This window comes from Rhinatrema bivittatum, chromosome 8 (genome assembly GCF_901001135.1).
Source record: "Rhinatrema bivittatum chromosome 8, aRhiBiv1.1, whole genome shotgun sequence".
Taxonomy (NCBI): Eukaryota; Metazoa; Chordata; class Amphibia; order Gymnophiona; family Rhinatrematidae; genus Rhinatrema; species Rhinatrema bivittatum.
This window is the reverse complement of record NC_042622.1, coordinates 132646540-132669949: the sequence shown is the minus strand read 5'-3', so window position 1 is coordinate 132669949 and position 23410 is coordinate 132646540. Positions and strand designations below refer to the sequence as shown.

Below are 23410 nucleotides of genomic sequence, written 5' to 3'. Positions count from 1 at the left end.
GGAAGACACTTGCACATTTTTCCACGGATTTTGTGCTGCTCATGCACAGGGCATATGTTGCCAGTCTCGTGCAGCAGGAGGACCCTCCTCCAGTTCGGATCCTTTTCGATCCCCTGCTGGCTAAGATCCCTAAGGCCCCTGCGGTTCCGGGACCGCTCCCAGACTCTCCAGCGGCAACTCGGGTTCGGGTGGTGCCAGGGGTACCAGCACCCTCAGATCGGCTAATATTCCACCTCAGCTCCCGGACACCACCCAACTGATCCAGCTGTGGATGCCCTCACCCAGAATCCTCCGGTGGAAGGGGATGATTCACTGGTGCTATGTCTGTTCCAGCGGGAGGAGCTGGATCCACTGATACCCTTTGTCTTAGCTGAGCTGGACATAGATTCTCCCCTGGAGGCTAGCCCAAGTACCTCAACTTCTAGCAACCCAGACCCGGTCCTAGCGGGTCTGCGGGCACCTCCCCGTACCTTCCCTTTTCCTCCAATGCTGGTGCAATTACTGCTGTGGGAATGGGAAGCTCCAGAAGCCGGCTTATGGGTTGGAAGAGCCATGGATAAACTCTATCCTCTCCCAGAGCAGTGTCTAGATATGCTCAAGACCCCTAAGGTGGACGCTTCAGTCTCCGCGGTTACAAAGAGAACCACAGTTCCCCTGGTGGGAGCGACTGCCTTGAAATATCTTCAGGACCACAAGGTGGAGGTCTATCTCAAGATAATTTTTGAAGTGCTGGCGCTCGGGGTCCGGGCGACATTCTGTAGCAGTCTCATGCAGTGGGCAAGTCTCAGGTGGGTTCAACAACTCCTCAGCATCCAGGTCCTCCCATCTGCAGAGGCGGAACAGGCCGAGTGGCTGGAAGGCGCCATTGCGTATGGGGTGGCTGCTCTCTATGATCTTCTGAGGGTGCAGGCCAGAGCCATGGTCTCTGCGTTTTCAGCCCGGCGACTCCTCTGGCTGCAGAATTGGGGAGTAGATTCCTCCTCCAAATTGTAGTTGGGCACTCTCTCCTTCAAGGGTAAGTTGCTGTTTAGGGAGGACCTGGAGCAGCTTATTAAATCTTTAGGAGAAAACAAAATCCATAAGCTGCCTGAGGACCGCCCTAGACAGTCAAATTCCTTTTATCCTTCCTGCTCGTGCTTCAGGGGGCAGCGCGGGTACAACAGGCCTCGGGGGACTGCCCAAAGGTCAGCCCCCACGAGATCTCAGTCTTGGTCTCATTCCTTTCGTGGCCAACGACTGTTCCGAGATGGTCACTCCCAGAGAGCAGCCGTGAAGCCCTCCCGATGAAATGAGGCTGGCCCATTCCTCCCTTCCAGACTTAGGTGGTCGTCTGTTCCGATTTCTCGAGGAATGGGTCAAAATTACTTCAGATCAGTGGGTCCTCGAGGTGATCGAAAGAGGCTATGCTTTAGAATTTGCTCGAGATCTCCCGGACCGATACCTAATCTCTCCTTGCGGGACTGAAAGCATCCTGCGGTGTGCCAGACTCTCGACAGGCTTCTGAAGCTCAGTGCAATAGACCTGGTCCCCCTGGAGGAGCAGGGGTCCGGCCAGTATTCCATCTACTTCGTCGTTCCCAAGAAGGACGGTTCTTTCTGACCAATCCTGGACCTCAAGAGAGTCGTCAAAGTGCTCAAGGTTCCCCATTTTCGGATGGAGACCCTGAGGGCAGTTATAGCAACGGTTCGTTCCGGCGAATTCCTTGCCTCTCTCAACGGAGGCCTACCTTCACATTCCGATTCGCCAGGACCATCAGAAGTTATATCCACGCTGCTACAGGCCCGTAAGACTTCTACATCTCTCGCTTATGTTCGGGTATGGAGAGTGTTTGAGAATATGTGTACCGAGTCAGACGTAATGGCACGCAAGGCTCAGGTGTCCCAGGTTCTCTCCTTCCTACAGAATGGCCTCTCCAAAGGGTTGTCTTTCAATTCTCTGCGCGTACAGGTTTCGGCCCTCGGTTCCCTTTTGGGGCGGGTGGATGGCTATGCGGTGGTGGCCCATCCGGATGTCGTGCGGTTCCTCAAGGGGGCTAAACATTTAAATCCGCCCTACTTGCCCTTCGTGGAATCTGAATCTAGTACTTCGTGTCCTTTGCGAAGCACCTTTTGAACCCCTACGGCGGACCACACTTAAAGATCTGACCCTCAAAATGGTATTTCTTGTCTCTATTTGCTCGGCCAGGAGAGTATCTGAGTTACAAGCTTTATCTTGTCGCGAGCCTTTTCTTCGTTTTTCAGATTCAGGGATCTCTCTAAAAACGGTTCCATCGTTCTTACTGAAGGTAGTGTCTTCCTTTCATGTGAATCAATCTGTGGAACTTCCTGCTTTTTCTCCAGAAGACATTGCCAGCCCATCTGGCGGAGACCTTCGGCGTCTTGATGTTAAATGAGTGCTGATTCAGTATTTTCAGGTCTCTGATCATCTTTTTGTTCTGTGGAGCGGGCCAAACAGAGGGAAGTAAGCTTCTAAGGCTACCATTGCTCGCTGGCTAAAGGAGGCAATTGTGTCTGCTTATATTTGCCAGGGCCTGCCGGTTCCCGAAGGGTTGAAAGCCCATTCTTTGCGCTCTCAGGCTACCTCTTGGGCGGAGTGCCAGCTGGTTTCTCCGCAGGAGATTTGCAATTTGGAAATCTCTGCATACCTTTGCGTGTCATTATCGGCTCAACGTTCAGGCGCCTGTTTTTGGTTCTTTTGGTAGACAGGTACTTCGAGTGGGACTTTCTCGGTCCCACCCTACTTAGGGAAGCTTTGGTACATCCCACTGTCTGGACTGATCCAGGTACGTACAGGGAAAGGAAAATTGGTTCTTACCTGCTAATTTTCGTTCCTGTAGTACCACGGATCAGTCCAGACTCCCACCCGGTCTGTTTTTTGTCATGCCGCTCGAAGTTGCTGTTTGTTCTCAGTTTCTGGAGGAATGTCTTCTTCTCATTCACAGATTAGAGGTATGTCTGCTATGAATTATTAGGCACCAGAAGTATCTGTGTAACAGATATATATATATATATAAAAGAGCTGTTCTGGACTTGTTTTAAATTTCAAAGTATTAGCGTATGTTACAAGGTTACAGTTCTTACTTGCTTGATCTTCTTTTCTAGTTAATGGTTTTCAGCTATTCTTTCTGCTTTGATATTGTTTATACTGAAGGGATGCAGGGTGAGCACTGTCCTCATATAGGATACCCTTTCAGTTTTTCTCTGTCTCCCTCTGCTGGACAGGAGGCTCAACCCACTGTCTGGACTGATCCGTGGTACTACAGGAACAAAAATTAGCAGGTAAGAACCAATTTTCCTTTTTTTTTTTTATACTTTCATACCATTCTTTTTCACCATTTTGTGTGTGGATTCACTTGGTCATGGGAAATCACTGGATGCAGATGAGCATGACTGAATGGCAGGATGTGGGCTTGGAACACTAATTACAAAGATGAGAACAATGAGTGAAGCAATCAGATTTGCTGATGAAACAAAGTTATTCAAAGTTGTTAAATTACAAGAAGATAGTGAGAAATTGCAAGAAGATCTTGCAAGACTGGGAGACTGGGAATCCAAATGGCAGATGACATTTAATGTAGACAAGTACAAAGTAATGCATGCTGGGAAGAGCAATCCAAATTATAGCTACAAGGTTCCACTTTGGGAGTTACTACCCTGAAAAAGGATCTAGGCATGATTGTGGAAGATAGTTGAAATCCTCTGCTCATTCAGGCAGCGCGCATGGCTCAGCACGTGATTGAATGCGCATTTTGGACACGCGTCCATAACCCTAAATGCAAAATGGGGATTAGCGCATCCAATCGAGCACGTAGGTAATAGTGCTTATCGCATATAAATTCATGTTGATGAGGCTATTACCTATTTCCCCCAGATTAAAAAAAAAAATGGGCATCCAATGCGCACATTTTAACCCGCAAAAATTAATGCCTGCCCGGAGCAGGTGTTAATTCTTGAAGAGCCCCAAAAAATTACAGAAAAGCAGAGAATACTGAAATAGGAGAATTAAAAAACAAACAAAAAAAAAGTATGCCGGTGGTCAGCTTAGAAAAAGGGATGCTTAATTAACAAGTGTCCATTTTCCTAACCTGTTAATGTGCGCAGGTTAGAAAAACGGACGCTCATAAATTTCAGTGTCCATTTTCCTAACCTGATTGCCACTTCTCCTGGGCGCCTGCTGCCAAGGAGGTGCTAGGGGTACAGAATTTCCCCTAGCGCCTCCTTTTTACCATGGCACCTGAATTAAATATTAAATCAGGCACCTGAGAGAGGGGGATTGGCGCGCGTTAAGGGAGTGGGCGCTTAATCATGAGCACCCGTTTAACACATGCCAATATTGCATCGGCCTGATTGTGCAGCAGCAGCAGCCAAGAAAGCATATAGAATGCTAGCAATTCTTAGGAAAGTTATGGAGAATAAAACAGAATATTATAATGTCTTTGTATCGCTCCATGGTATAACCGCACTTTGAGTAATGTGTGCAGCTCTGGTCACAGCATCTCAAAAAAGATATAATTGAATTAGAAAAGGTATGAGAAACGTGACCAAATGATAAAAGGGATGGAACAGTTCCCCTATGACCTACGACGAGATGTTCCCAACGTTCGTCGGTATATAAAAGCTATTAAATAAATAAATAAATAAATGATGAAAGGCAAAAAAGGTTAGGGCTCTTCAGCTTGGAGAAGAAATGACTGAGGGGAGATATAAGAGGTCTATAAAATAATGAATAGAGTGGAACGGGTAAAGACTAGGGCCATTCAATGAAGTTGATATGTGATACATTTAAAACAAATAGGAGAAAATATTTTGTTACTTAACGCATGATTAAACTCTGGAATTCATTGCCGGAAGATGTGGTGAAAGCTGATAGTATATCTGGGTTTATAAAAGGTTTGAGCAAGTTCTTGGAAGAAAATTCCATAAACTGTTATTAAGGTGGACTTGAGAAAATCCACTGCTTATCCTTGGGATAAGCAATATTTATTTATTTATTTATTTAATTTGCTTTTATATACCGATATTCAACAATGCCAACATGTCGGTTTACATATAACAATTTTAACTAAAAAAATGGATACAATGTAATAAATATAACAAATGAGGGGGAAAATGGAATATGTATTACAAAATATAATGATCAAAGATGTTAAAAATAGGAGTGTGATCAATGAAAGATTGGGGGTTGAGAAGAGGGAGAAACAAGAGAGGGATGGGGAAGAGTGTAGTGATTGATAAAATAGAAGGAAGGGGGATGGGAAAAAGGGAAGTAAAGGGGAAGGTATAATTGAAAGTGATAGAGGGGTTATTGATCTTAAGACATTGTAAATGCTTTATTGAAAAGCCAAGTTTTTAATTTTTTCTTGAAAGTTTTAGTAGCTTCTTCAAGTCTTATTTCTGTGGGTAAAGTATTCCATAAAGCTGGTCCTGCAATGGAAAAAGCACGTTCTCTTGTAAATTGATGGTGTATCATTCTTGGTGAAGAAGTTAAGAGAAGCCCAGTATTTGTTGAACGTAGGTTTCTAAGAGAGTCTTTAAAAAGAAGTGTGTCTTTCATCAATTCAGTTTTATTATTATTATTATTATTATAGAGAGCTTTATGGATTAGACTTAGGGTTTTATATATTATCCTGTGAGAGATTGGTAACCAATGAAGTTGTATAAGAATCGGAGTGATATGTTCTGTTCTTTTGCAGTTGGATAAAGATCTAGCTGCTGCATTTTGTAGAAGCTGTAAAGGTTTTATAGTTGAGATTGGAAGACCTAGGAGAATTGCATTGCAGTAGTCTAGTTTTGAAAAAATTAAGGCTTGCAAAGCTGTTCTATAGTCTTGAAAGTGTAGAAGAGGTTTAATTCGTTTTAAAACTTGAAGTTTAAAGAAACCTTCTTTTCCCTGTACGTACCCGGATCAGTCCAGACACCTGGGTTGTGACTCCGCACCAGCAGATGGAGACAGAGCAAAACTTGCCAGGCTCCCTACATATAGTAAGGTGCCACCCACAGCCCCTCAGTCTTTCTCTGTCTCCAGCAGATGGGGCAGGTCCACCCACAGTCTCTGGGATCCCTGGTTCGTGGTTTCGTAGTTAGTCAGGGATAGAGAAAAAAAAAAAGTAAAAGGTAAAAGAAATTCAGAAGAAGAAAAAGAGAAGAAAGTTCTTCTCCGTTGTAAGTCTCCCAGGGGGGTTGGGAAGGTTCTGAGGGGACCATCCCCCCCTGGTTGAGACCGCTGCTGAGGGTCGAGGACCCGGCCGAGGTTGGCAGCAGCGTCGGGGGTGACACCAGGGAGCCCGGTTCACTCATCCCCGCTGGAGCAGAAGATTCAGGACCCGGGACAGCGGTAAAAGTTTGAAAAAAAAAAAAGCCGGGGACTTTGTTTCTTTAGACGCGCCATCTCTCTCTCTTTCTCTCGGTCTCGATCGGGGTGCTTCGCGGAAGGGGGGGCGATTGTTTTATTATTTCTGTGCCTTCTCCTTCTGCCGGGGGTACTGCCGGGGGCCGGGGATGCCCAGGGGGACGGCTTGCCGCGCGCGCGGGTCTCGCGCGACGGGGTCTGTGCTAACTGCGTGTCCGGAGGCGAGGGACTGTCACGCGCCGGGCACTCAGAAGGCAGTGTGGCTGACCCGTTCCCGCTGAGCGCGGGAACGGCGGCCATTTTGGAAACAGTCAGGGACGCCATGAGGAAGGCTGCCGGTAATGGCGGCCAGCCTCCCCTGCTTTCGCCGCAACAACGGGCCCCCGGGGGGAGGCCCCGGGGGGGCTGAGCTCGCCGGGGGACCGAAGTATGGAGGAGGCTTCTTCTGATTCGGAGGCCTCATTTTCAGCTGATTTTACCCTGCTGCTCCGCAAGCTGCTGAAGTACAAGAAATCCAGGAGGAAGCCCGGGAAGTCAAAGGCATCGGGGGGCTCGGAGGGTTGCTCTCAGCCCCGGAAGAGGACGGCTCGGGATCGGTCTCAGAAGGACCCGCCGAGGGAAAAGCGGCAGCTGCGGGGGGCTACGCAGGACTCGGACACAGAGTCCACCTCCTCAGAAGAGGGGGAGCTGTCCTCGGGGGCCCCAGGAGGGACTGAGGGACACGAGGAGGAGGGGCCAGTCCCGCCGGGTGCCGGCAAGGGGACGCAGGCGGCGGATGGCGATGACCCGAAAGTGGTGCGCCTGTTCCGGAGAGATGAGCTGTCGCCTCTCATTCCGGCTATCCTCAGGGAACTGGGAGTGGAGGCCCCGCCGGTGGAATCTTGGCAGGGGGCCAATATGAACCCGGTGTTACTGGGCCTTGTGGGGCCACCGGTGGCTTTCCCTTTTCACTTCTCAGCGTCCGATATCCTATTCCGAGAATGGGATACCCCTGAGCTGGGCCTGAAGGTGAGTAAGGCCATGGACAAGCTGTATCCACTGCCAGAGGAGGTCTTGGAACTTCTTCGCCTTGCAAGGGTGGACGCAGCGGTGTCAGCGGTGACGAAGAGATCTACGATTCCCATCACAGGCGCTACGGCACTCAAGGATATTCAAGACAGAAAACTGGAGGTGCAGCTTAAGAAGGTTTTTGAGGTCTCCGCCCTGGGAGTCCGGGCAGCCATTTGCAGTAACTTTGCGCTGCGGGCTGGACTGCGTTGGGCCCAGAATCTCCAGGCGAATGCAGGTCTCTCCGAAGGGGAGTCAGCGCAGGTGGATCACCTGGAAGCTGTAATTGCGTATAGCGCGGATGCGATGCATGATTTGCTGCGGACGTCAGCCAGGGCCATGGTGTCAGCGGTATCCACACGCCGTCTCCTCTGGCTTAGAAACTGGGCGGCTGATGGGTCGTCCAAGGCTCACCTTGGCTCGCTGCCGTTTAAGGGGAAATTGTTGTTTGGAAAACAGCTGGATGACCTGATGCAGACCCTCGGGGAGAACAAGGCGTTTAAGTTGCCAGAGGACAGACCCAGACCTCGTGTCTCCTTCTCCGCTAGGAATCGTTTTCGGAGTAACAGACGTCAGCGACCGCAGAGATCGTCCGGATCCGGGTCCTCCTATCGATCCGGTTTCTCCAGGTCTTCCTCGTGGTCTCAGTCCTTTTGTGGGAAGAAATTCGGAAGACAAGGTGGTCCCTCGTCGGGTTCGGGGGCCAAGGCGGCCCAATGAAACGAGGGAGGTCCATTCCTCGCGGCAGCCTCAGGACCTCGTGCCAAACGTGGGAGCAAGGCTAGCCTTGTTTTTTGAGGAATGGACCAAGATAACATCGGACCAGTGGGTCCTCGACGTGATAAATCACGGCTACGCTTTAGATTTTGTACGTCTGCCGGCGGACAAGTTCCTCGTATCACCCTGCAAGAGGTTAGACAAGCGCGCAGCGGTAAGGGCGACCTTACGGCATCTGGAAGCCCTGGGCGCCATCACTCCCGTACCACTAAGGCAACATCGCAAGGGAAGGTACTCCATCTACTTCGTGGTGCCAAAAAAGGAGGGCACGTTCCGACCAATTTTAGATTTAAAAGGGGTCAACAGGTGTCTTCGCATTCCACGCTTCAAGATGGAGACGATTCGCTCGGTGGTGGCCGCGGTGCGGCCGGGCGAGTTCCTAGCCTCACTGGACCTGACGGAGGCGTACTTGCACATCGGAATTCAGCCGTCGTATCACAAATTCCTGCGATTTTGCATCATGGGCAGACACTATCAGTTCAGGGCCCTTCCCTTCGGACTCGCCACGGCTCCTCGCACCTTCACCAAGGTCATGGTGGTGGTGGCGGCACAACTCAGACGAGAGGGCCTCCTGGTACACCCTTACCTGGACGATTGGCTTATCCGAGCCAAATCGGAGGTCACGTGTCGGCAGGCGGTTTCCAGGGTGCTACAGCTTTTGCGTTCTCTCGGATGGGTGATCAATCTCGCCAAGAGTCGTTTGGAGCCTACCCAGAGGTTGGAGTACCTGAGTGCCCTGTTCGACATGGAGAGGGGCGAGGTCTCCCTGTCCCAAGAGAGGGTGAACAAGCTGCAGGGACAGGTGAGGCACCTGTTGTCGCTACGGTGCCCGCTGGTGTGCGATTATCTGATGGTCTTGGGCTCCATGGCATCCACGCTGGCCTTAGTTCCCTGGGCCTTTGCTCATCTACGACCATTGCAGTCCGCTTTACTCTCCCGCTGGAAACCGGTATCGGAAGAATTTCATCTTCCCCTTCCCCTCACGGACCGGGCCAGGTCCAGCCTGCAGTGGTGGCTGCGGTCCGACCATCTGACATGCGGAGTGTCACTGCTCATGCCCAACTGGATGGTAGTCACGACGGACGCCAGCCTCTCTGGCTAGGGAAGCAGTCTGTCGGGGACGCTCTGTTCAAGGACAGTGGTCCAGGGAGCAATCACGATGGTCCATCAGTCGTTTGGAGACCAGGGCAGTGTCGCTGGCGTTGCAAGCCTTCCGCCCGCTGATACGAGGGCGGGCGGTCCGTGTGCTGTCGGACAATGCGACCACAGTGGCCTATATCAATCGACAGGGCGGAACCAGGAGCCGACAGGTGGCAGAGGAGGCCAGCCGGTTGATGCGCTGGGCGGAGCAGAATCTCAGCAGCCTGGCGGCGTCACACATAGCAGGAATCGACAACGTCCAAGCGGATTTTCTCAGCCGACATCGTCTGGATCCAGGAGAATGGGAATTGCCGGACGTAGCTTATCACCTCATCTGCTCCAGATGGGGACGGCCACACATGGATCTGATGGCCACCGCTCGGAACGCAAAGGCTCCGCGGTTTTTCAGTCGGAGAAGGGAACGAGGGGCAGAAGGCGTTGATGCGCTGGTACTACCCTGGCCCACGGACGTGTTGCTGTATGTGTTTCCTCCTTGGCCCTTGATAGGCAAGGTGCTTCGGCGGATAGAGTTGCACCCGTCGGAGGTGATCTTGGTGGCGCCTGAGTGGCCACGGCGACCGTGGTTCGCGGATCTTCTACAGCTTGCAGCGGAACCGCCTCTTCGATTTCGCGGCGATGCGATCCTTCTTCACCAAGGACCCGTCTGTTTGGAGAATGCGGATCACTTTTGTCTCGCGGCTTGGCTTTTGAGAGGAAATGTCTGAAGTCTAAGGGGTACTCGGATGCGGTGGTAGCCACTTTGTTGAGAGCTAGGAAACAGTCCACGTCCTTAGCCTACGTTCGGGTTTGGACAGTTTTTGAGGACTGGTGCACCTCTCGCAAGGTGAATCCTATCGTATCATCCGTTCCTGAGGTCCTCGCCTTTCTCCAGGACGGTCTCTCGAAAGGGTTGTCCTGTAGTACCCTTGGAGTCCAGGTAGCTGCTCTTGGTTGTCTTAGAGGTAAGATACAGGGGGTGTCTTTAGTACTCCACCCGGATGTGGCGCGCTTTCTGCGAGGAGCTAAACATTTGCGCCCGCCGGTGCGGAATCCTTGCCCGTCCTGGAATCTAAATTGGGTTCTCTCAGCTCTATGTTCAGCGCCGTTTGAACCCTTAAAGCGGACGACCATCAAGGACCTAACCTTGAAGACGGTTTTTCTGATTGCGATTGTGTCAGCTCGACGAGTTTCGGAGTTAAAGGCTTTGTCGTGTAGAGAACCGTTCTTGCGAATCTCAGATTCGGGGGTGTCTTTGAGAATGGTCCCGTCTTTTCTGCCGAAGGTGGTTTCGGCGTTTCACCTGAATCAATCTATTGAGCTCCCCGCCTTTTCGGACGTGGATAAGGAGTCAAGAGACCTGAGAAAACTCGACGTTCGTAGGGTTCTTCTCCGTTATCTGGAGGTCACGAATCCTTTTCGGGTTTCCGACCACCTCTTTGTTTTGTATTCTGGTTCCCGAAGGGGCGCTGTGGCTTCTCGAACCACGATTGCGAGGTGGCTTAAGGAGGCCATTGGCTTGGCGTATCTTTTGCAGGGCAAGGCGGCCCCTAAGGGCCTCAGGGCTCATTCTACACGGTCACACGCCACTTCATGGGCAGAGGCCTCTCAGGTGTCCCCGCAGGAGATCTGCAGGGCGGCGACTTGGAAGTCGTTACATACGTTTACTAGACATTATCGGCTTGATGTCCAGGCAGCTGATTCTGGGGGGTTTGGAGGGAGAGTGATCCAAGCGGGACTCTCTGCTTCCCACCCTCGGTAATTGGCTCTGGTACATCCCAGGTGTCTGGACTGATCCGGGTACGTACAGGGAAAGGAAAATTAGTTCTTACCTGATAATTTTCGTTCCTGTAGTACCACGGATCAGTCCAGGCTCCTGCCCTGATGTTCTGGTTTTTCTGTTTTTTGCGCTGAAGTTAGAGTCCGCTCGGTTGGATTCAAGTTTTTCATTTACTCAAGTTTGGAGTAATACCGTTCCCCTTTGGGTCTGGCAGTTCTGTTCCAGCTGGGGGTAGTTGAATTGGCCTGTATTGAGGGTCATTTTAGTTAGTTACTCGGGCAGTTCTTTGCTTTGACATTACGTAAGACTGAGGGGCTGTGGGTGGCACCTTACTATATGTAGGGAGCCCGACAAGTTTTGCTCTGTCTCCATCTGCTGGTGCGAAGTCACAACCCAGGTGTCTGGACTGATCCGTGGTACTACAGGAACGAAAATTCAGGTAAGAACTAATTTTCCTTTATTATTTTATTGATATGTTTCTTAAAGTTTATTTCATTATCAATTGTAACTCCAAGATCTTTTGTAGTATGGAATCTATCAACCTTTTGGGATCCTTCCAAGTACTTGTTTGTTTATTTATTTATTTATTTATTTATTTTTAATTTTTATATACCGATGTTCCTGTAAAGTATACATATCACACCGGTTTACAAGAAAGAAACTGTCGCCTCGATGGCGTTTTACATTGAACATTTAACAATTTACAAATTAACAATTAAACCGTAACCTATAACAGTTGTGACCTGGATTAGCCACTGTTGGAAACAGGATACTGCACTTGATGGACCTTTGGTCTGACCATAAGTATCAACTGAAAATATTTTCAGAAAATTAATTTTATTTATTTATTTATTTATTAAAGGCTTTTATATACCGACTTTCTTGATACAAATCAAATCAACTCGGTTTACATCGAACAAGTAGTAACTATAACCAACCAAAAACTAGAGACAATTTGAGGAGTGTAAAGTTACATTATAACAAGGATGTGTTAACTTGGAGTAGGAAATAAGAAGGGGCACGAAGAAAGAGTATAATATACAATGGAGTATATGAGGGAGGCAAGGAGCAGTCCTCATGATAATTTATAAACGTCCTCATAATAATTTATATACATGATTTAGTGCTTGTTTATATGCATAATTGCTAGAACAGTTTTTAAGTCAGGCTGTTGAATAAAACAGGAAGATACTTTTGACTCCCTTTATTGTATATAGAAAAATGAGAAAATAAATGTGTAAAGATGCAGACTTTTGTAATAAAACTGTGTATATATTGAGCCGACTCAGTGGCAAAATCCTGTACACAGCCTTACAAAAGATCTTTTTGATCCCTGGGCTGGGCCTCTAGCTCCTGGCCCTACTGGGGTGGGGTAGGAAATCTTAGCCATTGCTCAGTAGTGACAACTAGTGTCCACATTGCAGGGTTCCAACTGGAACCATGTTTTCTGTTCCCTGGCCATGGACTTCATTGGCAACCCGAGTAGTTGCCAATGAAGATTCAAGGCATCATAGCTCAACAAAAGCAGATTCTAATTAAACTAGAAGCCTAAAGAGCAGAAAGAAACTGCTGGGCCAAAAAATAGTTCCTGAACATACCCAGATCAGTCCAGACCAGTGGGTTATGCATCCCTACCAGCAGATGGAGTCCCCAAGGTGGTGTCTTCCTTTCATATCAATCAGGCTGTGGACATGCCAGGGTTTCCGCAGTGGTTCCAGGATTCCCCTCAGGAGAGCGATCTTCATCTTTTGGACGTGCATTGCGTTCCCTTGTGCTATTTGGAGGTTACCAGTGATTTCCGGCGTTCTGATCATCTGTTTGTCTTATTCGGCAGACTTAAGAAGGGTGACAAGGCTTCTAATGCTTCAATTTTGCGCTGGATTAAGGAGGCTATCTGTTCGGACTTCGTTGCCCGAGGGCGTCAGGCGCCCTTGGTTTTGAGGGCTCATTCCACTAGAGCCCAGGCTACCTCAGGCTGAGTGTCAGCTTCTGTCACCAGAGGAAATCTGCAGAGCGGCGGTTTCCCTGTACGTACCCGGATCAGTCCAGACCATGGGTTGAGCCTCCTTTCCAGCAGGTGGAGACAGACCAAAACTGAAAGGGTATCCTGTATGAGGACAGAGCCTACCCTGCAACCCTCAGTATTTGTCTCCAGCAGGTGGAACAGCTCACCCTGCGGTTCCCTGTTAGCTTGCCCTCTATTCTCTCTTGGGTTTTCTTCTCTTCTCTCTTTCTGGGGCAAGCTCACGCAAGTATTCTTTTTGTGTGCTTTTTAAAAAAAAAAAAAATAAAATTAATTTACAGTAAAGAAAGAATTTCTTTATTGACTGTGTTAGGGAGACAGGTCTGTCTCCCTCGCTCTTGGGGTTCCTAGGGGGGCTTGGCCCCTTGATTTTAGTCAGCCTAGGTTCCCTTCCCGGTGACCTTCAGTGGGCGATACTGGTGGTGCCAGGCCCTCTCCCCTGGTCTGCTGCCGTGCCCCGAGAGGACTATTCCTCGGGTGCGCTATCAGGGAGGTGAATTCCCCTGCCTCTGTGTAAAAAAAAAAAAGGAAGAAATAAAATAATAGAATCTCCATTTACAGAGGACAACTAATTTGTATTTAAAAAGAGGCAGCAGATTTTTTTTCTTCAGGAGAGAGCGGGGTTCGATCTCCCACTCCTCTCCTCTGGGACTCCCCGGTCAGCTGTTTGCATTGCCGATCGCGGCTCCTGCTCTCATGCCGCCTTCTCACCTCTGTCTGGCCTGTGGAGAGCCGGCCTCCTGGCTCTCTCGCGATGGTGTCTGCTCGTGATGCCTCGGGGGGGGGGGGGGGGAGGCTCCTCTTCGGCCCCGCAGTCAAATCGAGCCCGGGGTCGAGCTCCACGTCATGTGGCCAGGCCGTTCCTGTCCCGCAAAGAAGCAATTTATCTCCTATCTTTCCTGCTATGGCGGCAAAAAGGAAAACTACGGACTTAAAGCAGTTTGCCTTATCAAACGTCCCGGCGGAGCTAACAGCAGACGGGCCCGAGCAGGCCACACCGGAGAGCCCCGAGGTAAATTTTAGCGATGCCCCTAGCAGCGCGGATCACGTGGAATTCGCGCACCCCGCACTTGTCATGCAGCTCTGAGACGAAATTTGGGGGTGGTTCGTTGAATTCAGGGATGAAAATTAACAGGTAAGAACCAATTTTACTTTTCAATATTTGTTAAATAAAACCCCTTAATTTTTTATGTTGGAATCCTGAGTGGGATGAGTGTTGATATAGATGGTGGTGCTTCACATTCTGCCTTTCAATTTTGAAGTTGATGTTTTGTAAGGACACTGTAAGTGGTTTGAATCATTCCTTGCCAACAGAATGCAGTCAGTTACGTTGGCCAACGAATCGTCCTGCCCTAGAAAGTTCACCTGCGGTGTGCCTCAGGGCTCAGTTCTCTCCTTGATACTTTTCACCATCTACATGTGTCCTATCTTTGACCCCCCCCATTCAGGCTTTTGATATAGAGTGCCACCTATTTGCTAATGACATCCAGTTCTGCATCAAAATGGTATCTAACCAAACTTCATCCATTATCAAGCTTAAAGCTGTTTGACAGCAGTAGCCCAAGTGGCTTAGCAAACACAAACTCGAGCTAAATCCATCTAAATCAGAACTCCTCTAGCTCAACCGCTAAGGTAATCTCTTATAATCGCTTCTCTCACCCCTCACTAGTAGGTACCACTTTATATCCTAAGGAATTAGTTTGAAACCTAGGAGTTCAATTCAACCAAAACCTCACAATGGAGCCCCACATCTTAACAGTATCTTCATGTATCTGCATTAGATCCGGCAACTGCGTAATTTCCTAGATAAACACAATCTTACTACTGTAATCCATGCATTAATCACCAGCCAAATCAATTACTGCAATTCTCTACACAATGGCATCTCACAATACAATTCAAAGTGCCTCCAGCTCCTACAAAGTACTATGTAGATGCAAAAGCAACTGATCATATGAAGCCTATTCTACATCAACTTCACTGGCTCCCAGTAGAAAGCAGGTTAAATTGAAAACTCTCTGCTTTGTCTTCAAATTCTTGAATAAACAAGCCCCTGAATACTTCTTTTGACTTTGGTCCCCTTACATGCCCTTAAGGGAACTCCGGTCCACCAAAATGGCTTTTCTTTCCTCTTCCCTGCTGATGATGCTTGATTGTTCTGCACAAGACTCCATACCACTAACCCTGTGCCTGGAGCCAAGCTACCATAAGTTCAGGAAAAAAGCTAAGGTATGGCTTTTCAGCCAGACTTTCCCCTAAGACCCACATTGTTGTCCCAACTTCCTAACTCCCGATGAGGGACTGTGTTATACACAAGAGGGACACAACTGCGTCTTGAAACTATTCACAAATAGGTTTTCTTATGCTGGATCCTAATACTATGTTAATTGCAAATTCAGATTCAATTTTAAGGTGTTCTAATGCCTCTATTCATTTTAATTTATTGTAAATAAATAATTTACCTTGAGGCCAACCTTTGGAAAGGTGGAATATCGAATGTTCATAAATAAATAGAGTTAACCAAGATGCAGACACAGTAACTCACAATGGTGGATATAGAGTTGCTCTCCCTTATGGCTGTTTTATCCTCTTTCTACAGGTATGTCGGAGAGATGATTTCTGATGCCGAGGCAGACTTGCGGGAAGATGATTCCTACCTCTTCGACCTTGATAACAAGGTAGTATTTAGGGTGGAAAGAGATCTGTGATCAAGCTGGTCTTCATGCGCCTAAAATCTTGAGAGTTCCAGGTGGTTAGCTCTAGGGGTATTTCAAAAGATTTCTTGTCTCTCCAATTCCCTTTGAGTCCTGTCCAGACAGTTTTCAGCCCATGGATTACACAAACATTTTCTGAGAACTGGCCAGTCCATTTGTGATTACATTATTTATTTTGCATATTAGCGATTTGCTTACCCCATCAAATCTGTGTAGACTGAGACTCAAAACTATCCATTTTCTATCCCTATGGGGAAAAAAAATTCTCTGGTCCTGTTCAGCAATGCATGTTAGGTCATGCAATGATTTGGCATATATAAAACCTTAAATCAATACCTTATACTGATTTGGGGTTCTGTGTAAGACACTCTGTGCAGGCTGGTAATTAGTGCTGAATAGGACCAATACTGATTGTTAGTCTACCCTTGGGTGCTGCACACTGATCCAAATGGAGTTTGTGTAAGTATTTGCTCATGCATTTATGATGTGACCATATCCAACTAACAATATGGAACTAGGGAAATATTTATTTAAATACTGACACTTGGGTATAGTAATTTCATATCATAAAGAAATAATTTTTATCTCTACCCCCTACAACGTTTTGATATATATATATATATATGAGTTCAGGAGCACTGTTTCTGTTGATTGTATTCCTTCTGACATTTGCTAAAATGTCCACATTTAGTTTACTTAGAGCCTCAAGCTGGACTTGAATCTTGGATCCAAAAATAAAAGGGTTTCTCTATTATTTATAGAGGACCATGAATGCATACAGGGCTGTGCAAGAAGCAAAGAGAACAGCAGAGAAGTAGCAGGATGCACTAGAGAACACACAGGTACACAAGGTGACAGGCACCCATCCCCAAAGAAATTAGATTTTACAAGAAGTGTAGGTATGAGAGTAAAGATATGAGAGCAGTCTGCTGTGGTTTGTAGTGCTGAGGGAAACCATGGACCTAGGATTTCACTGAGTCAAGATTTGCAGATTGGAGGGGGAACCAGGGGAGCGGACAGAGGAGTTCAGGGTACAAGGTGCAGCAGAACATGTGATAGAAGACAAAAAAGAGTGAGGATTATGCAGCTCTTAGGAGGAGACAAGAGATATAAAAAAGGTACTAATATATAAGGCAGTGAGGTAGAATAATGCTTAATTCCCTTCCATAAGATGTTGGAAGTCAGTGTTCAAAGGCTTTGTCTTGCTAACTTTTGAAGTCAGCCATACAAAAGCCAGGATTTGTATATAAATTCCCCCCCCCCCCCCTCCATTGAATGGATACATTTTATGCATACATCATTTATCTGGATAAAATGAGGCAGCACTGGAGGTGTTTTGGGAGCAGAATTAAACTTGAACCAGTGTGTCCAGATATTGAACATTGTCCAGGTAAATTGCGTGCATAAGCATGGTCAGAAAAATACCTGTCAAAGTTATGTGCCAAAGTTTATCTGGGTATAATCATCGGCAAGAAACCTGTGAGGGAGTCGATTGGACCGTTAGATGACCGAGGGGTTAAAGGGGCTCTTAGGGAAAATAAGGCCATTGCAGAAAGACTAAATGAATTCTTTGCTTCTGTAATTACTAATGAGGATGTTGGGGAAATACCAGTTCCGGAGATGGTTTTCAAGGGTGATGAGTCAGATGAACTGAACCAAATCACTGTGAACCTGGAAGATGTAGTAGGCCAGATTGACAAACTAAAGAGTAGCAAATCACCTGGACCAGATGGTATGCATCCTAGGGTTCTGAAGAAATAAAAAATGAAATTTCAGATCTATTAGTTAAAATTTGTATCCTATCATTAAAATCATCCATTGTACCTGAAGACTGGAGGGTGGACAATGTAACACCAATATTTAAAAAGGGCTCCAGGGCGATCCTGTAAACTACAGAACAGTGAGCCTGACTTCAGTGCCGGGAAAAATAGTGGAAACTATTCTAAAGATCAAAATCACAGAGTATATGGAAAGACATGGTTTAATGGAACAAAGTCAACATGGATTTACCCAAGGGAAGTCTTGCCTCACAAATCTGCTTCATTTTTTTGAAGGGGTTGATAAACATGTGGATAAAGGTGAACTGGTAGATGTAGTGTATTTGAGTTTTCAGAAGGCATTTAACAAAGTTCCTCATGAGAGGCTTCTAAGAAAACTGAAAAGTCATGGGATAGGAGGCGATGTCCTTTCGTGGATTACAAACTGGTAAAAAGACAGGAAACTGTAGGATTAAATGGTCAATTTTCTCAGTGGAAAAGGGTAAACAGTGGAGTGCCTCAGAGATCTGTACTTGGACCGGTGCTTTTCAATATAGTTATAAATGATCTGGAAAAGAATACGACGAGTGAGATCATCAAATTTGCAGATGATACAAAATTATTCAGAGTAGTTAAATCACAAGCGTATTGTGATACATTGCAGGACAACCTTGCAAGACTGGAACATTGGGCATCCAAATGGCAGATGAAATTTAATGTGGACAAGTGCAAGGTGTTGCGTATAGGGAAAAATAATCCTTGCTGTAGCTACACGATGTTAGGTTCCATATTAGGAGCTACCACCCAGGAAAAAAATCTAGGCATCATAGTGGATAATACTTTGAAATCGTCGGCTCAGTGTGCTGCAGCAATCAAAAAAGCAAACAGAATGTTAGGAATTAAGAAGAGAATAGTTAACAAAACGGAAAATGTCATAATGCCTCTGTATCGCTCCATGGTGAGACTGCACCTTGAATACTGTGTACAATTCTGATCGCCGCATCTCAGAAAGATATAGTTGCGATGGAGAAGGTACAAAGAAGGGCAATCAAAACGATAAAGGAGATGGAACAGCTCCCCTATGAGGAAAGGCTGAAGAGGTTAGGGCTGTTTAGCTTGAGAAGAGATAGCTGAGGGGGGGGGGATGTGATAGAGGTGTTTAAAATCATGAAAGGTCTTGAACGAGTAGATGTGAATCGGTTATTTACACTTTTGGATAATAGAAGGACTAGGGGGCACTCCATGAAGTTAGCAAGTAGCACATGTAAGACTAATTGAAGAAAATTCTTTTTCACTCAACGCACAATTAAGCTCTGGAATTTGTTGTCAGAGGATGTGGTTAGTGCAGTTAGTGTAGCTGGGTTTAAAAAAGGTTTGGATAAATTCTTGAAGGAGAAGTACATTAACTGCTATTAATCAAGTTGACTTAGGGAATGGCCTCTGCTATTACTGGCGTCGGTATCATGGGATCTTCTTTGTGTTTGGGTACTTACCAGGTTCTTGTGACCTGGTTTGGCCTCTGTTGGAAACAGGATACTGGGCTTGATGGACCCTTGATCTGACCCAGCATGGCAATTTCTTATGTTCAGACTTATTTGGGTAGGTCCTGTTGAATAAAGTTACATGCATAACTTTGCCTGGATACCTTACTTGCTTGCCGGTTCTCTGAATATCAGCATCTCAGTTGATAGGCAATGTCTCATTTTCTGAACTTGGCCCTCTTTCAGAATGAAACACAAACTCTGATCCTTGTGCAGCAGATACAACATTCTGATGTAAAAAATGTTTTACTAGTCCAATGTGCATATTAAGGCAAAGCCACATGCTGTTTTATGTGCATCACTGCCAGTCTTGCATTTCCTTATGGAATCTCTCCATACTCTCTTGTTCTAGTTCCTCATAACTTATTAATTCTCATAAGAGCTACCTTTAATTCTTATCTCTTAAGCAGACTTCTAGTCATATTATCACTACAGAAAAGAAAAGAAGCTCTGTACCCAAGGCTTTCTTTATTTTGTTAGGGGATTGCTTTCTTTTTTTCTTTCAAGCATCTTACTGTGACATGGGGCTTTCTTCAGCAGTTTATGCATGGAGGCCAGTTCTATCTAACCATGTATAGGCTGAGAACAGTTTGACTAAATCTGGAAGAAAAAAGGTTGAATTTGGACCCAATATACAAAGAAGTAAAAAAAAAAAAAAAAATTTGTATGGGCCAGTCCAATGACTCAGTGACAATGCTACACGCTGCCATGGGGAGACAAGAATGTGATTCATAAGCTCAGCATCTTCTACTGAGGCTGGTCAAGGTTGTAGATTCTGCAGAGGCAGTGCTCACAGCCCCTTTGGGGAGGGAGTCTCAAACATTGCACAGTGTTGACATCTAATGGCCAGGCTCATGGGTCATATGTACTGCCTTCTAGAGCAAACTGTAGTCTGTGCCCTGGCTGAGGCTATCCCTGAAGTGGTAGGGTTAGATGGGAGTGGGTGGGCAAAGGTTAAAGAACATAAGAACATAAGAAATTGACATATGGGTCAGACCAAGGGTCCATCAAGCCCAGCATCCTGTTACCAACAGTGGCCAAACCAGGCTACAAGTACCTGGCAAGAACCCAAACACTAAGTAGATACCATGCTACTGATGCCAGTAATAACAGAGGCTATTCCCTATAAGTCAACTTGATTAATAACAGTTAATGGACTTCTCCCTCAAGAACTTATTCAAACCTTTTTTAAACCCAGCTACACTAACTGCACTAACCACATCCTCTGGCAACAAATTCCAGAGCTTAATTGTGCGTTGAGTGAAAAAGAATTTTCTCTGATTAGTTTTAAATGTACTACTTGCTAACTTCATGGAATGCCCCCTAGTCCTTCTATTATCCGGAAGATTAAGTAACCGATTCACATTTACCTGTTCTAGACCTCTCATGATTTTAAACACCTCTGTCATATCCCCTCTCAGTCGTCTCTTCTCCAAGCTGAACATCCCTAACCTCTTTAGCCTTTCCTCATAGGGGAGCTGTTCCATTCCCTTTATCATTTTGGTCGCCCTTCTCTGTACCTTCTCCAGTGCAACTATATCTTCTTTTGAGATTGTTGATCAGAACTGTACACAGTACTGAAGGTGCGGTCTCACCATGGAGCGATACAGAGGCATTATGACATTTTCCGTTTTATTCACCATTCCCTTCATAATAATTCTTAACATTCTGTTTGCTTTTTTTGACTGCTGCAGCACACTGAGCTGATGATTTCAATGTATTATCCATTATTTATTTATTTATTTTATTTATTTAAAAATTTTTCTATACCGTCGTTAAGTTAAATACCATCACAACGGTTTACAGAAGGGCACGATAAAGAGAAATTTGGGTGGTATAGATTACAAATTACTCGTGTGCCATCATAGGTAACAATTTAAAATAATAAACTAGGTGTGTAAGTTAAACCTGATTGTTAGGAACAAATTAGGCAGTTTGATTTTAACATTAATGTGCTTATGTAGGTTACTAAAAACTTCTAGCTTGGTGCATCCTTATCGCTCAACTTATGATGCTTAGATCTTTTTCCTGGGTGGTAGCTCCTAATATGGAACCTAACATTGTGTAACTACAGCAAGGGTTATTTTTCCATATATGCATCATCTTGCACTTGTCCACATTAAATTTCATCTGCCATTTGGATTCCCAATCTTCTAGTCTCGCAAGGTCCGCTTGTGATTTAACTACTCTGAATAATTTTGTATCAACTGCAAATTTGATAACCTCACTCGTTGTATTCCTTTCCAGATCATTTATAAATATAATGAAAAACACCGGTCCAAGTACAGATCCCAGAGGCACTCTACTGTTCACCTTTTCCACTGAGAAAATTGACCATTTACTTCTTCTCTCTGTTTCTGGAACCCCTACCGTTCCAGGTAGTTGCAAGTGAAGGCTTATGGAGCCATACCCTTACTTGAGGCTGGTTCTGAATGAACTGGAAGCCTAAAGGAACAAGAGGAAACTGCCTGGCCACAAAAATCCCCAAAATACAAAAACATTTACCCTCAATAAACTTGCAGCCCTACCAGGTATTGGTTATTAACCAAAACCATGAACAGCTGTGTCTTCTCTATCACCATCATGAATAGGGTTGCCAACTTTTTCACAGACCAGGACTGGATAATTGAAGACTGGAGTGGGGGTGATACACACTCATTTGTATAAATGTTAATTCCCTGTACGTACCAGGATCAGTCCAGACGGTGGGTTATGTCCCCCATCCAGCAGATGGAGTCAGACAAGAACTTCAGAGGGTGCTGCCACATAAGCCAGCACAACCAGTCTCCCTCTTCAGTAGCTTTCTGACTCCAGCAGATGTGAGCAGGGGAACTGTGGTTCCCCAGTGCATTGGAATAGTTGTATTTTCAATTATTTCTTTGTGTCTGTTTTCTCTTTCTGTGAGGGATCAAGTTTGTTATTCCAAACAAGTTTATTTAAAAAAAAAAGGAAAGTTGCTATTTCTTCAGCCTGTCAGTCTTGCAGGCAGACCTGCTTCTTCCTGTCTGTTGCTTTTTCCTTACCGGCTGACAGGGTGAGTTGTGTTTTTTTCCGTTGCATCCTTCCTCCTTAGTGGGTAGGTTGGTTTTCAGCGTTCAGCTGCGGGAAGGGTGAAGTTTGCCCTCCTTCCTTCTCTGCCGTGCACCAGCCTGTGGCCCTGAGACGCCCATTCCCCAGGGCCGCTGTCTGCCGAGAAGTTGCATTCCCTCGGCGGGCTCGCAAGGATCAGACGGCTGGGGGGGGTTTCCCGGGTGGATTCCCCTTGCTGGCGCGGCGCTGCCTGCCACGCGGTCCCCTCCCCTCCTCTCCTCCCCCTTCCGCCGGCATGCCGAGAGCAGCAGTGTGTCTAGCGTGCGATCAGCCTGGGGGCAGACTCTCCAGGGAGGGGATATGCACAGCGTGCCTCCCCGGGTGGGGAAGGCACTTCGCGGCCAGCGGATGGCTCTTTTTTGCACGCTCAGGCGCGGCAGGGCAGGCAGCCTCAAGGCCCGTTCCCGTCGAGAGCGGGAACGGCGGCCATTTTAGAACAGGAACCGCCGGACCCGCGCGATTTGGAGGACCCGTGCACATCGGAGGAGGGGTCTGATGGGGAACTTGTACCCTTGCCGCCTGTTCTCGCCCTGGTGCCCCCGCTGAATTTGGGTTCCCCTGCGGGGGAGGAATTAAATAGACCCAACCCGGGCCCCTCTGCCTTCACTGCAGATTTTGTGCTCCTATTGCACAACGCATATTTGGCCAGGATGCAGCAGCCGCCTAACCTCAATCCAGGACCCCCGCCCCCAAGTTGGCACTGACAGCGGACCCTGACCCGGGGGAAATCCCCTGCGGGCTAGACCCTTCGGGGGGGGGGGGCGTCCCTCCGGGGCCTCCCCGCCTGCCACTGATTCCCCAGTGGGCGGAGCGGCCTTGCCTACAGACCCGACCATGGATGACCCGCTTCTGGCGGACCAGATGAAAGGCGATGACCCGAGAGTTTTGCGGATTTTTCATGCGGATGAGTTACAGAGTTTGATTCCACACATCCTACAGGAGTTGGACATCGATGCTCCATCAGACCTGCCTGGCCTGGCTCCCTCTGGGAAGAAGGGGGACCCCGTCTTGGTGGGACTCCGTCCACCAGCGAGAGCTTTCCCTACGCACCCGACGTTTCAACAGTTGTTATCCAGGGAATGGGATTCCCCTGAAGCGTCCCTCAGTGTTAGCAGGGCAATGGAGAAGCTATATCCTCACCCGGAGGACTTCCTCGAATTGCTCAAGGTCCCGGCAGTGGACTCTGCAGTCTCGGC

General features: G+C 47.1%; 1 protein-coding gene across 7 annotated transcripts in view; it reads left to right on the top strand.

Annotated features, from left to right (window-relative positions):
- EHMT1 (euchromatic histone lysine methyltransferase 1) overlaps positions 1–23410 on the top strand; it is a 441279-nt gene that overhangs the window by 349224 nt on the left and 68645 nt on the right. For all 7 annotated transcript variants that reach the window (XM_029611524.1, XM_029611528.1, XM_029611523.1 and 4 more), the window contains one exon: positions 15712–15790. In XM_029611524.1, the coding sequence (XP_029467384.1) occupies positions 15712–15790 (79 nt within the window). The remainder of the gene's footprint in view (positions 1–15711; positions 15791–23410) is intronic.